Source organism: Pomacea canaliculata, linkage group LG3 (assembly GCF_003073045.1).
Source record: "Pomacea canaliculata isolate SZHN2017 linkage group LG3, ASM307304v1, whole genome shotgun sequence".
NCBI classification, from domain to species: domain Eukaryota; kingdom Metazoa; phylum Mollusca; class Gastropoda; order Architaenioglossa; family Ampullariidae; genus Pomacea; species Pomacea canaliculata.
Window position 1 is genome coordinate 16621803 of NC_037592.1, and position 16147 is coordinate 16637949.

The following is a 16147-nucleotide window of genomic DNA, read 5'->3' on the forward strand; positions in this document are numbered from 1 at the left end:
TCTGTAATAGAGAAATATTTAGGAGAATTCTTCAAATAAATGACAAAAAAGATGTGTACTAGAGAGCAAAGAAAACTACTTCTTAATTCTTAATCTTAACTACTTAAAGTATCATCAGTAATAACTGATGATTTACATTACATTTAACATCAAAATCAATGTGTCAGTATCAAATATCAAATATGTAATTATTTGTTTTCTTTTGAACCAGCATCACACAGAGTGTAGCAGAACTCTTTCTCCCTTTTTTTCCATTATTTTTAGCATAGTGTGATCAAAGAATGTTATCTGGACAGCAGGAAAGAGGAAATTGAAGGGAGAAAAAAAAAAAGTTCAATGACCCAAAATGATCCGAACACCATCTTGCTCTAAAGCTGCTATATAATGAGCTATACGAACTTTCTATTAAGGTGAATAATTAAAGGTGATGTAGTTTAAAGTATATTCAGTTTATATAGCTGTGATATAGCCTTAGTTGCTGGTATAGTGTAAAACACAAGCAAGTAGTCAGTTTATAAAGGAAAGTGTTGTGCTATCACTTTATTCTGCAGGTCAAGGATGGTTTGCTTTCATTGCACCATCAGATATTCAGCAGCAGAATGACACAGCACGCTTACTGAGTCCCCAGATCACAGACAACACTCCCCGTTGTCTTTCCTTCTATTACCACATGTTTGGAGCCAGTGTTAATCTGCTCAATGTTTACATGAAGTCATCAGGTCAGTCGCATCTTGGAAACCTCATCTGGCAGAGACAAGGAACACAGGGACTGCAGTGGCTTCATGCCAAAATACAAATCAAGCCTGTAGTGTCATATCAGGTACATCTTCTGTATTTAACATTCAGATATATTTTATAATTTACAAATTTTTTTTTGCTTTCATATTCTTCCCTTGTAATCTCTAGTCTGTAGAGAGACTTTTTCGTCATACAATATTCGCTCTGTGCTGAGTAATATTTGCTTTACTGAAGAAGCGTGTGCACCAAACTTGATTTCAAATTGTGCAGATTATCTTTGAAAACATACAAGGGTCTAGTTATTCTGGTGACATTGCTGTTGATGATATCACATTACCATCAGGATTATGCGAAGTCCTTTTTCCAAAGCGTAAGTAGTGCTGTCGTTTATATCTTCAGTGACATCTTCTTGTAAGATTTACATGCCGGATCATGCCTATAAGAGCATTGTCAAAATCTCAAGAAACATTATTAAAGAATTGTACAGATCATTACTTGAGCATTATTTTTATTATTTGAAAACAAGAATTAAATAGTTCCTTTATTGTTTTGGGTGAGTGGTTTTGTTTGCTAGGAAGGCATTTGCAGGATGCAATGATTGAGTAGAATTAGTAGATAGTATAAGGAGTGTAGCGGGAGCGCTTGTTTAGGTCAGTGGGTACTGCTGACAGTGCATAGTCCCTCCACCCCACATACCCTCCCACCCCACGCTTGGTCACGCGAGTGGCGCGCAGCGCAAGACTGGCAGCAACAGCGGATGACGTAGTGCCCAAGCTGCCCAGTACAAATAGCAGGCAAAAAGTAGCGCTCGCACCTTTTCTCTCGGCCTGAGAACTGGTCCTGCTGGGTATAGCAATAAGTGAAGAGCTTTGAGACTGAGTTAGCGAGAAGTACCTTAGTACCGCAAGGCAATCTGGTCCCCTGGAAATAGCGGCCCAGGAAGTCGAGTTAGCTAGAAGTACCCTAGTGCCACAAGACGCTGTGGTCTGCTGGAAATATCGGCTCGCATCACTCAGCCTCCTATTCCCCACCCCACGGAGTTAGTTGTTAGGTTTTGGCTAGATAGGTAGGTAGGTTAGAATAAGTACAGTAGTTGTTTTGTAGATCATGTAAATAAATGTATGTCTTTGAACCCTAAGTACCTGTGTGAGCGTGTCAGTGCCAACGAGTGCTAGTGTGTCATACATAATATGTCTCCATCGTGTGAGTGTGTACCACTAGCGCGAGTGAGGTGTGTGTTGTCCATGGTGTAGTCGTGACACAGCACCAGAGACAGAACACACGGGAAGGTCTGGCGGAATTGACGCACCGATTGAAAAGACACTTTAGTTAGTGTGAAAAAGTAAAGCAGGGTCTTTTGTGGACTCCAAGGTCGGCTGAGTTTGGGTGAGCGTAAAAAAGAACACAACGCAAGGTAAAAGACTAGATGACGCACCCGACTAACGAGAGCCAGAATTTTTAGAGTGGAAAATTCTCCTTGGGAACTTCTGTCATCTTCCCCTGGAACAACAAAGAGGAACGGACTGATTTGGTGCTAAGCTAAGGTGTAGCATAGGGCTTTAGCGAGAGGGTCAGTCAATCTGGCTACAGGAGAAAGAGTTTATAAATATCATTACTATCCTCTCAAAAACAATTAATCATATTAATTTTCATCAAGAAAATTATAATTCCAATTTAGCACATTGTGGATACTCTAAAACACTAGGGTTAGTAACAAACTCCTGTGTTTTAGATATGGACTTCATACTTTGTTGTATTGAAGAGTGTGTAACCAACCTGTCAGTCCCTGATGGCTACATAGGGGTATGCTAGTCGTACAAGAACACATACAACACAGATGGAATTGTCGCATAATTGTAGATTTTATTCAGAGTTTCACTTGGCGGCTGGACTGCTTTCTCTACACTCTTACTTTCAAATTCAAAAAGCCTCTCTCCGCTGTAAAGCTACACTGCTTATCCTATCCCCATTGAATATTCCAGAAACCATATCCCCCTTTTTCCCACGGCCTGTTCATGACCTTCCCAAGTGGGTCAGGCGACTTCGTAACTTCTTGTATAACGATAGCTCCAGTAGACAGTAGCCACGGGTAGACAGTTTAAGGTTGGCTATTATTTAGGGAGAAGGCATGGGAAAGAGATGGCCCTGCAGCCATTCAACCACAACACTCTACAAAAACAAAGAAATACTTCGTACGTTAATAGAGTGCTACAAGTGTACTTGCATTTTTATTAGATGTTATTTTTCTTTCATTTATTTAAGGACACATATTCATTAGTATTTATTGCATACTGCTATGTGAATATACTTTACGTAACAAGATTTCCCAGAATGCAAGTGGATTTATTTCTATTTTATTTTCCTATTTGTACCACAGAGACCACAGCCTTTATTTGCGACTTTGAGTCCAGTTCAGATCCTCTTTGTGGCTTCACTCAAGACACAAAAGACAACTTTGACTGGAAGCAGAGCAGTAGTAGTGTAGCTACCATAGGAACTGGACCCTTTTCTGATCATACTTATAGCACACCTGCTGGACATTACCTATACACTGAAAGTTCTACACTACACCATAAGAATGACAGTGCACGTCTGATCAGTGAGGTAATGCTTTCTCTTCATAATGCAGCTGAACAAAACATTAATGTGGTGTTCTTCATCTTTTATTGATTATAACTACAAGATTGTTATTTTATTATTTGAGATGACAAAGAAAGCTGTCTCAGTTACTAAAAATTTAGTTTGTTTTAGTAGCTATGTCAGTATTAGTACAGTAAATCAGTCACCCTATAGTGTGCATATGACTGTTATTCCTTTTCTTAGGGATCAATATGTACAGGGATAAACTATTTGTATCACTTCCTTTACTTGTGCAAGGTGAGTTTGCTAGTTCTTGTAAGATTAGTCAAGGATCAATATCATCACCACTATCATCAAGACTGTATATTGCAGATGTATGCTAACCCTGACTCCATCCAACATTGCTTGAATTTTTACTACCATATGCAAGGCAGCAACATTGGCACTCTTAATGTGTATGCCATGGCTGAGAATCAGCAGCTTTCTGGTCCTGTTTGGACACGCTCCATTGATCAAGGATATGAGTGGAAACAAGCTGAAGTGACTATTGGCATCATCAGCAGATTCCAGGTAGTTCGCTGTGTCATCAGATTTTACATTTTTGCAACAAACTGAAAAGGCCTGCCACTCATGCCTATCTTCATCTTTACTGTACTTGCACTCTCTATCTGTGTGTCTTGCTTACTTGCACGCAAATGTGTATGAACATCCTTAAATTAACAGAGATGTCACCCAGCTTTAGAAACAATTGTCTTGAAATGTGACAAAATGACTGTAACTATTACAACATTCTCATGTTTTGTCATCCTAGCTGTCATGGATATTTATAGTTTGCAGCTCACTGATAAAGGTATGTTTTTTTCGCTCATTTGATAATACAGATAAATAATCTGTCATCTTTCCAGGGTAATGATTGAAGAGCACTGGGCTGTATCTGCAAGACTAACTCAGATTAATCCAAAAACACATCACCTGCAAACATATGAACCTGTATAGTCCTGTTTTTCAGGTAATTTTTGAAGCAGTTGCTGGCTCCAGTGCTTCAGGATATATAGCAGTTGATGACATCACCATTATTGCTGGAGCATGCCAAGACACATGTAAAGAATTCACATATTTTTCACCTCTGTTTGCACCCAATACTTGAAGGCATTGTTAAAGTTGTAATAATGTTAGCAGAAAATCTTTCTTTTAAGTAGTACTTTCAGGAGACAGAGTGTACAGTTTTTTCCCTTTTTACATGAACTAGTATCCCTGGACTGCTGGCAGATGATTTTTTCCAGTTAACTCCTAAAACAAGGCATTAGACGACATAGCTTCCGGTTTATTCACACTTCAGATTAACTACTAAAACGAGGAATCAGATGACATGGCTTCCGGTTTATTCACATTCGTTGTTACGGCTTGCCGAAACTAACAGCGGATCACTTCGCAAGAGGCCAAGAGCGAGTCTCGGCATACAGACATCAGTCCATCAATACAGATCCATGTTTTTTATGCTTAAACTGTATTGACAATTGTAATTTCTCTTATTTTCAAATTGTCGCCAATAGTAACTGCTGTCCCTGATGGCTACACAGGGGTGGGCTAGTCATGCAAGAACAAAGGACAGAGATGGTACTGGCCGCACATTGTAGATATTCTTTTCAGAGCTTTGCTCAGTAGCTGGCCTGCCTTCTCCACTCTCACTCCAGAAAAGCCCCTTACAACTTCAAACCCACACTACTTATCCCACCTCTGTCAGACATTCCAGAAGCTACCCTCTGCTCCAGTAACATAACAACCTGTCACTGACCTGTAATGGCAGTAAATCAACTCCACCTCAAGTCCAAGGCTGGTTTCAGGTCTACACTTAATGCATGTCCATGTATGGGTGGTGATTGTGTGTTAGGATGTATGAGTGCGCATGTGCGTATATGCATTATGTTCATGTTTGTTCACTTGCAATGACAATGTGTGCATATTCACATATGCAGGTGTGTGCATGTACATGTGTGGTTGTTCTAATGGGTACACATACACCTGCTGGGCCATTACCCTATCAAATAGGTCAGGTCTTTGTAACAATGGGCTAACCAGGCACTAGCAGGACAATTCAAGGATTGTTGTTACATACACAGCAGTTGAGGTGAAGGAAGGGATAGCAGAATCGTTTGATCTAGTACCCTCTACAAAAATAAAGAAAGCCCTAACCTAACTTAGTAACATCATCAAGGTCTTACAAAATCAATTACTACTCATTGCTAGAATACAAATGTTCATTGGACATATCATCTATATATCATCTATGTTATAATGTTCCACACTTTTCTTCAAAACCATGGCGTTGGCCCCAGTGGACTGGACTAATGGGTAGATGTTCTTTTGGTGACCCAATTTTGTCATCATTGCATTAAATGACTTAAAGCAGATATTTTATGTAATGAGAAGAGGCATTTGAGAAATTGACTGGAAAGGTTAAAAAAAATAGAACCAGTAAGAATGGGTAAAATCAACTTAGTTGAGGCAGGCATGCTGTTCCCACCTTCAGCTGAACTGCTGGGTGCTGCCTCATTCTTCCCATTATCACAGTTGAGGTAACTGCATAGTTTAGGGTTTTGAATAGTATGTGTAGTATTTTATGATTTTATCTAAGGCCTAGCTCTCTTGGAGTGTGTTTAAGTCTTTATTGCATGCTTGAGTCAACTTTTTACAACCATTTTTTTTTGTTTAAGTGCTTTCTATATGAAATAGTTTACTTTCTTTTCTAGCTTCCTGTGACTTTGAGGAGGACTTGTGTCTGTGGACTAATGCTCACGATGGTTCAGATAAGTTTGACTGGTTGCGAGTACAAAGCAGCATCAGCACCCAGTACACTGGTCCCAGTTCAGACCATACCCATGGTACTCTGAGTGGTTACTATATCTTCATTGAGACGGATCCTCCTCGTCTAGAGGGCGATAATGCTCGGCTGATATCACAAGTATGTGTCCTTCAGTCATTTTGTCAAATTGTCTGTTTAAAAATGAAAAATCTGTTAAATATGATTCCTTAATGAATGCTAACTTTTTGTGCTGAAGTATAGTATTTTTTCATCATCTAAGAAGCCTATAAATATTTTGAGGAAAGGTGTATTCCTTTCATGCTTGAGTTCCATTTTTTTCCTGCAGCTTATATCTATGCTTGATTGTTACAGGTGTTCCCAGCTTCTCCTGGCAGAGCATTCTGCATCACATTCTGGTACTATTTGTATGGTGATGACGCTGGAACCCTGTCTGTGTTTGTTGTCAATAATGCCTCCCATGATACCATTTACACAGAAGCTGCTCTCTGGCAACAAGCAGGAGACAGTGGTAAAGTGTGGAATCCTGGCCATGTTAATGTCTCCACAATCTACACACAGAAATCCTTCCAGGTAGATCTATTTTTCATCCTTAAAATTGAGATTTACATCCAAACATTTTCTTTATTATACATACAGTTGTTACTCATGATCATAATTATTTCTCTATTGGTTTGATTCAAATCACTTACAGTTCTAGATGCTACATCCTAGACAGTATGTCACAGTTTACATGCTTTATCCTGGACAGTAAATCACTTACAGTTTGAATTTAGCTATGGTAGTTTTATCTGCACTCTCATTCATGCATGCGTGCACACTTACAAGTCTGCGTGTATACACCTCCCCCCTCCACTGTGTTTTTCTCAGTTTCTCATCATGAGACTTCAGCATTAAAACACAAACAAAGAACTCAGAAGCAACTGTCATGGTTATGTTTATGTAGCATGTGTCTTGGCTATAGGAAGGGCTGAGAACAATGTCATCTCCTTTCACAAAGTGCTCCTCAACAGAAAAATGAACACAAAATTTGCTTTTTCTGATCCATCTATTTAGGTCTGTCTAAACAGCACCCACTTAGTCCCTGATTCAGAGATAAATACATTGTAGGGCCAGTAAGCCGCAGTCCAGTAATTTGCAAATTCACATAAGTTGTGCAAAATGCTTGGATCCCAATTTTTGTTTACTTACAATATTTTTACCTGGACATGGCCTCTCAAACAAACACTCTAGACCAGGGGTGGGCAATTAATTTTCCCAAGGGGCCGCATGAGAAACTGGGATGGTTCTAAAGGGCCGGACTAATATAGTTAACTCAGTTTTACCCAATACTGTATACATAGTATATATATACTGGCGGGTGGGCCAGCGGGCGGGCCGGTCAGAGACAGGAGGCGGGCCGGATCCGGCCCGCGGGCCGGCGTTTGCCCAGGTCTGCTCTAGACAGGTGTTGACAGCTGTCATTTTGGCATTTTGAATCACGATTTCATATGCAGCACACATTATTGTGATCGTGAGATTATGGCACTACTTTCAAAATGACAAATCGTGGTCAGCATGTGAGAAAGGATTGTGATAAAAACCATATATTTTTTCCCTTATTTATTGTAATTTATGCATTATCAAAGAATATTTAAGCCGCAGACCAACTATACTCCACGGTTAAGCAGTTTGGACCCCAATTTTCATGGCTTATTAATGGCCCTACACTGCAAAATGTAAGAAGAGGGATGCGTAAATATTCCCAATGTCCCACATATATACATTCCACACAGTTGTGTGTACAAACACCTGTATGTACTGTCACCTATATTTACGCATCCCTCAATAATATTATTGCATTGACATGTACAAGTACAATAACATGCAAGACCAATCCACAGCTGGAAAGCTGACTGTACATATATCTATATACACATAGTTTCCTAGGAGTTACATGTACAAATACTTTCAAACACAATGTTGACTGGAAAAGAAAAGGGTCTTTTGAACAATATATGATAAATTGTAGCTTAGGTGAGACAGGAGTTAAATTAATATAAAATTTATTGAGAAATTAAATAGTGAGGGTGGTTGGTGGATGAATGGTTAAGAGATACACCATAATAGATATCTCCATGAAGTAACATAAATATATCTTTGTAAATATTTGCCTGTTAGACTGATTCTTTGACTTTATTTCTTTTATGTTTTTTGCTTCATATAATATTTAATATTCTTCACAATGATAATTTGCTGTCCATTTTCTAGTTTTCTATTTTCAAACAATGTAGATTTAAAAAAATGCTGGTCAACTGAAAAGGCAATGCATCTTCAGAGCGGAACTGGTCCAAGGCTTTGCCAGCCTTGGAAAATTACAATACATCTTTAATAATAAAAGAGGTTCTTAATACAAATGCACAACAAGAATACTTCCCCTTCCCACCAAACAGCTATGGTTATCTGATTTATAAGAGAATGTAAAATAAGGTGGAAGAAGAGTTTGACTCCTGCATTATATGCCCTGGACAAAGTGAACCACTTACTGTTTGCTGCTCGCTCCTGTGGCCATGAGGCTTTGGGACCCTTTGCTTACCTTAATTCTCAGAATCTGAGGAAATTTATTTTATTTTACAACAGTTAACCCTGAGCATTAATTGGGCTTGGAATTATGTAAAACCAGTTCTTAAAACCACTTAAACTAGTTAAACTAGTTAAACTGATTTGACACCAAATAGAGCATAACTTTGGAGCATAACTTTGGGTTATCTATTTTTACATAAAACTCAGGGAGCTTAAAATTCTTATATCTGGTATGGCCAATACTGGTCAAAAGTTTAAATTTAGATCTGCTTTTACAAAAAATGCCTGGCTGGGAGAAACTTATATTCAGACAGGGTTCCCAGGTCCTTGCAAGGTCCTTTTAAGTCCTTTTATATTGAATTTTCGCCAAAAGGCCTTTTAAGTCCTTTTATTTGCCATGCGGTCCTTTCAAATTCTCACACAGGTCCTTACATTTTCTCTGTGACCCTTTTAAGTCCTTTTATCGATAAAATATTACAACAAATTTATTTCCGGAGTAGACTTTGGCGCAAAATACCGACGATTTTTCGCTGCATTGCTATTTTAATCACATGACTACCCAGTCTCGCTCGCGGCGGGAACGTCCGTTTCGGCCTTTCGCGAGTTCACTCTCGTCGTGTCGACCACATTTCTTTGTCTGCTTAACAATTTGAAAGATGCCGGGGAAGTGCTCTTTTCAGGAGAAGTGGCTAAAGGAAGACAAGTATAAAGATTGGTTAATAAAAGACTCGAGCAATAAACATTTGGCACGATGTGCTGCCTGCAAAATATCTCTGAATCTTTCATCAATGGGCGAAAGTGTTCTGAAACAGCACATGGTTACCGAAAGACACCAAAGGCAAATAAAAGTATTTCTGAAAGATGCGCGCTTTTGTGTAACTGATTACTTTCGTCATCGAGAACATCCACAGCCCGCTCAAAATCAGACGGCACCGACCAGCTCTGCAAGTGTGTCCAGTAAGTTGACAATTATTTATCTTTAGCGATTCATTTAGTTAACGATGTGGGTACTTAGAAAAACACATTAAATTAAAGCGTGCATAACATTTTGCGGTTTTTTTCCACTCTTTATTAAGCCTATCGTCTAATTTACGGTGAAGCCAATAGCTTAAAGATCAGTAAATAGCAAAGAATTATTTAAATTAAAAAGTTGAGATTTTCATTTTCTCATGATTCGAACTACAAATAGAGTTTTATACAATCACGAATCTTACTACAGCTTTGCTGCAGAAAATTGATCTGAATTTTTGGCATCTGATCAGGAAAGATTAAAAAGAAAGTATAATTAATAATGTATGCTTATTATCCTATTTTACCAGCAAATACATTATTTTTTGGATTTTTAAAATCAAACAATTTAACATTAAAGCTAAATCAGTTAGCTGAAAATAACTTTCATTTTCAACTATGCTGCCATCTTTATACTTTAACTTAGTTTAGTATTATTTATATTATCATGTCATTAATTATTGCTTTTTGAAACCTGTCTTTTATTCAGACAGAACATAATGTTTACAGACATAATGGTAACTTAAATGTTTTCTTTGAATAGGTTTCGTGATGAGCAATGAACGATTGAAGGCAGAGATCCTGTGGACTCTCAAGATTGTGGAATCACACTACAGTTTCAGATCTGCTGAAAAGTCTGCTGAACTGTTTCGACTTATGTTCCCAGACAGCCAAGTAGCTGCAGAATTTAAGTGCGGTCAAACAAAAGCCAGTTATCTAACTTCATTTGGGCTTGCTCCTCACTTTTCGAAATTGCTTCTGGACTGTGTAAATTCGTCGCCTGAGTATGTTCTTTTGTTTGATGAATCTTCTAACCATAAGACTCAAACTAAACAGCTGGATTTCCATGTTCGTTACTGGAGTGACAATGCTGTAAGGACTCATTACCTGACCTCGGAATTTTTTGGGTCATTCCGCGGCCATAGACCTTCAACAAAAGTTCAGTAAGGTAATTAGCGAATCAAACTTCAAGCAAGCTAATTTACTTCAAATTTCTATGGATGGACCTTCTGTAAACCTAAACCTTCTTGAGAAAATTAATAACGACATGATTACCAATCACAATGTTGGTTTGTTAAATGTGGGCAGCTGTGGACTCCATGTTATGCACAATGCATTTAGGCGTGGGTGCGAGGCTTCTCAATGGGAGCTTGAGTCATTTCTTACATCTGCTTATATCTTGTTCAGAGACAGCCCAGCCAGAAGAGAAGATTATATAAAAGTAACTGGTTCCACATCTTTTCCAGCCAAGTTCTGTGCTCACCGATGGCTTGAAAACAATTCTGTTGCTGAAAAAGCAATTGTTATGCTTCCATACTTGGAAAAATTTGTCAAAGCTGCAATGGAGAAAAAAATAACATTGCCAAAGAACAAATCTTTTGATATTGTAAAAGCTGGAGTCTTATCTACCCCTTTGCTTTCATGTCGTCTGGCTTTCTTTAGTTTAATTGCCAGTATACTTGAACCTTTTTTGAGAAAATACCAAGCTGATCAGCCTCTTCTTCCTTTCCTTTGTTTAGACTTACATGACATTATGAAAAATCTGATGCACAAATTTATCAAGTCAAATGTACTTAATAAATGTGAAACTGCCCTCCAACTTGTGCAGGTTGATATATGCAACAGTTCTAACCATGTCAATCTGAGCATGATCGAACTTGGCTTCAGGGTTGATAGACTACTGGCTGTAGCTAAGAAACAGTCATCAGTAAACGATGGAACTCTCATGGCCTTCAGAGCTGAATGCAGAGATTTTTTGAAAGCAGTTGTTCTAAAATTGCAGGATAAATCTCCACTGAAGTACACCCTAGTGAGAAACATAACTTTCTTAAACCCAAAGACCATGGGGGAAAAAGACAAATCAATACAAAAAATGAAAAAGGTTTTGTTGTATTGCCAAGGTGTGAAAAGGTTTGATGATGTGACTTGTGACAAGGTATTGTCAGAGTTCCGTAATTTTCTTGACAGTTCTGCAGGTGAGTGTGGTAGTAAGGCTTTTGACCCTATGACACAAAGACTGGATAGTTGGTTTTATGATGCCCTTGCTGGAAAAGCAGAGTTTCAGGTGTTGTGGTCTGTTGTCAGACAGTTACTCCTACTCTCTCATGGTCAAGCTACAGTGGAAAGAGGATTTTCATTCAACAAAGAAACAGTAGCTGACAATCTTAGTCAGACTGCACTAAAAGCACGCAGAGTAATTCTTGATCATATTCACAGTGTGGGAGGGGTGGAAAATGTTGAGATCTCCAAACCACTGATGATATCCGCTTCTAGTGCCTATGGCAGGTATGAACGTTACCTCTCTGAGCAGAAGCAGCAGAAGGAAACAGAAGAAAAGCAGGTCCACAGAAAGAGATTAGGAGATGAGCTGGTAATACTCACAAAAAGGCTAAAGACCACCAGTGCCGAAGAACGACACCTGCTGGAACTGGCTGACAGACATAGTTTCCAGGCTGAAGAGCAAAAAAGTTTTTCACTTATTGAAAGATCTAACAACATGCGTTTTGTTAGCCAAAGACAAGAAGAAGGAGATAACAAAGATTCAGTCAGACATTGATAGATTACAGGAAGAAATTAAAAGGTGTTGAATTGTGACATTCAGAATTAATGTTTATTTCAGTTTAAATAAGCCTGCACAATTCTGTACATGTATGCTATGGAACATGTTAAAAAACCAGAACTATTTAGAGGAAATTAGGTTGTGTAAAGAAATTGTATTGTTTAGTATTGGTAAAGCTGTAGGGGTGACAAAGAATTGAATTTCATCAATGAAACTTTTGCTTATAGTAGATGGATTGCTTTGTCATTTTGTAATCTTAATCTTATGTGTATTAGTATATCATGCTGTTTATGTATATGTTTGCATGTGTTACATGTATGTGTAATAAGAATGCTTAAATAATATCTCAAGGTTAAAAATAAATGGGCTGTAATGCTTGACAGTTTCGACTCATTCCATCTTTGGTTTAGCATTAGGATCACACTCTTTTCATTCCTCATCTGATCCTCCAATCCTTGGCATTCCTTGTAGTCACAAGAAAATGTTTGGTCTACACATCTGTACAACACTAGTTGCCCTTCCGTATTCGCAAAAAACGCTCTTTTTTTCAAAAGTTCTTTAGAAACTTACTCTTTCTTGAACTTTGATCTTCTAGTACTACTGTGCATAGCTCTATTTCTATCTCTCTCTTCCCATTAGAGTGTGTGTGCGAGAGAGAGACACGTGAACTGACTTTTGTATTACACCAAAGAATGGCTTTCAGGTTTTGCAATTATTATTACTTAGATTTCTAGAAAACTTGGAACATTAACGGTGTATGTTATCAGCGCGCTAAGGACACTTTTTAAGTTATCTAATCTAAATATGGCAGACAGGCATCAAAATTAACTCTTTGATTATTTATTACTAGAAATACATGTATTTGAGAACATAGAGAAGACCACAGATTCATAAATAATACATCTTTCCGACCACACAAGAGAAAAACTTAAGCATTGATGACTGTCACTTAGGTCCTTTCGAATGCATGAAAGGTCCTTTTAAGGTCCTTTTAAGGTCCTTTTTTGGCACCATCCCTGATCCCTGGGAACCCTGTTCAGAGGTTGACTTAATGAGACAAGGAGGATTTCATCATTATAGATTATAGATAAAAAAGTGAAAACCACAAATAATTTTTTGTTATTTTTTTATTACTTAAACTTGAGAGTGATTATAATGTGAACCAGTTCACCAGATTTCTTTGTTCATTAAGAGAGCTTCAAAATGAGATGATTTAAAAACTTTTTTCAAATATTTTTCCAGGTTATATTGGAAGGTGTTATTGGAAATGGTTTCAGTGGAAACATTGCCATTGATGATACTGCAATATTTCCTGGAGATTGTAGTAATCTGCCTGACTTTTCGATAATATCAGGTATAATATTCTTGAATTGATTCATGGAGTCCCATTTAAATCTGCAGCAGCTAGATGACTCAGACTTTATAAGCTGAGGCAAAAGTCTACTCCTGGCAATATTTCTCTGGACAGTTGGTGATCTTCCAAGACTATCAACTATCCTTTTGCTAAGTTGTAGGCTGTCAGGTCTTGGCAAACCATTTAACAGCTTAATTAATGTCTGTAACTGCAATAAAATTCATAAAGTCATGATTCTTCTTCTTGTTCCTAATCACCCCCAGTGGAGCATAGGGCAGCAAAAGTCATTATTATACTTGCAATAATTTGTTTTCTTTTTTGCAAAAGTCATCAACTTCCACCTCACAACTTAGAGCCAAAAAACTGAAAACACAACAGACCATGGAGCTTGAGACTTTGTACCTCCATCAGTACTAGAGCTCACATGGTCTGCTTTTCTGCATGTTGAAACATGTAGTTAAACCTGAAGCGAATTCAGTAAATTGGTCTCATTTGGTTCTAGAAGTTTTTGTGGAAAATGTATCTGCATGCAGTCCAGAAATAAACATTCATGGTCTGTTTAACCACTGCATGTGACTACTTCATATCTTTAAAGAGGATCACTTATATGATGACAATGTTTACATATAGTTAGTCATTCTAATGCACATAGCCATTGCTGTCATGGGCATAAGACTGTAAATCACATCATGAACCATTGATTCTTTCATGGGTGTTTGTGATTCTTATTTCAACAAAAATAAATGCATATGGTGGTATAAAAATGTAAAAGAGTTCTGCTAATTTCCTGCCATCTCATCATCTGGCCATATGTTCAGGCTGGCATTGATTCTTCATACAAAGTCAATGACATGAAGCTATTGAATTGATGCAAGACATGAAACAGCATCTGAAATTGTTTGCTGCGCCATGTTAAAGAGTAAAAGGAAACTTAAAAATGATCAAATGATTATTTGGAAGTAGCTGACATTCATCTTTTGTAATCACATTGTCTTAAGAATTGATTATCTGGTCTAGCTCCTGTACCAAATATATGTGTAAAAGTTCCTGTTTGTCTTCCTAATTCAAGACTAACACAGAGCAGCAATGATAACATATTAAAGTAGTTTTTGGATGTTTTGACTTTAACTATTTGAAGTGATAGGCTAGCTGCTAATTTTAAGATAAATTTAATTATTTTGGACAATTTTCTGACATGTTAAAAAGTTATGATAGCATATATTTTACAGTGATGTATTCTTTATTTTCTTCATGATTTATTTTAATTTTAGATTTTAAGATGAAGAGCACTAGAAAACAACTTATGGTTATCACTGTGCTATCTTATTCCAGGCGCGAGTGATCTTTCATGTCAGTTTGATGAAAGAACTATATGTTCATGGAAGCAGAGTCCAGCAGATGACTTTGACTGGACAATAGCCAGCCAGTCCACACCAACTGCAGGTACTGGACCAGCCACAGACCACACTGGCTCTGGTAAGATGATGTAGTTAGATTTCTCTCTACATTTATCAAGTGACTGCATACGTTTAGAAATAATATTTTCACATAATACAATACTTTAAAAATTCTCTGACAGAGTTATGTATTATTATTTTTGCATGTGTTTATGAGTGAAATAATTAAATAAGTTAGTCTTATAAGCTGTGATGGTAAAGCAAATATTAGTTGACACATAAATATTAAAACAAAAGTTTTACTCAAATCCAGTTGGTGCTCACCTGAAGAAAGTAATTGCATCCCTTACAAATGTAAAAATGTTAATTGGAAAACTTGTTTTTGTACAAATAGTTATGTAACTGGCTTACCTACCACACAGCTCACACTCCCATACACTTTGCGAAGATAATCCATTACCATAGATTGTTGGTATCTTTAATATGGTAGCCGCTTGCTTGCTGCCTGCAGCAATTGGTGCTGCCATCATGAGACAGGAAAAACTAAGGTAAACTTTCTGCTGTCCTTAGCCAAGCTGCTGGTTGAGATGGCCTTGGTGATGCAGTGGCTTGTGCCTTTAATTGCTTTCTCTAAGCTTCTTTCTTTGACTTCTGTTTCATCACCCATCTCTCTGGTGGAACAATTGACTGGGCTTGTAGCTGCTTGAGAAAATACTTCCATAAAGCACTTAAAATGTACAACAGGATGGCATAACTTGAGTCTAATCCTAGGTTGGATTCCAGTTTAGTTCCTGTTTATTTGTAGGCAATGATAAAGATTTTCAAATGCTTTGAAGCTGGCCACAAAGACTTTTAGGTACAAGATGGGTTATATGAATTGTGGCATCTATGGTTCCCTCTGCCCTCTGCACCCGAGTTAAAAATAAAAATACATTTCAGCAATAATGGTATCCATTAGTGCAATGAAATCACAGAATCATGTACCTGCAAATATGCTGAAGTTGATTTGTGGTTAATTCATTTTCCAGACTATTATTATTTTGGTGTGGTTGCAAACTTCACATGTTTGGATCTGTCACCCAGCAAAACATGGCACAGTGAGATTGACATTAAAAATCTTCATAAAT

General features: G+C 37.7%; 1 protein-coding gene across 1 annotated transcript in view; it reads left to right on the forward strand.

The window, feature by feature from the left end:
- LOC112558980 overlaps positions 1-16147 on the forward strand; it is a 188172-nt gene that overhangs the window by 114933 nt on the left and 57092 nt on the right. Inside the window, exons 110-118 of the mRNA XM_025229763.1 lie at positions 552-820; positions 1009-1108; positions 3116-3342; positions 3691-3888; positions 4328-4418; positions 6069-6280; positions 6494-6712; positions 13512-13623; positions 14956-15099. Of these exons, the coding sequence (XP_025085548.1) occupies positions 552-820; positions 1009-1108; positions 3116-3342; positions 3691-3888; positions 4328-4418; positions 6069-6280; positions 6494-6712; positions 13512-13623; positions 14956-15099 (1572 nt within the window). The remainder of the gene's footprint in view (positions 1-551; positions 821-1008; positions 1109-3115; positions 3343-3690; positions 3889-4327; positions 4419-6068; positions 6281-6493; positions 6713-13511; positions 13624-14955; positions 15100-16147) is intronic.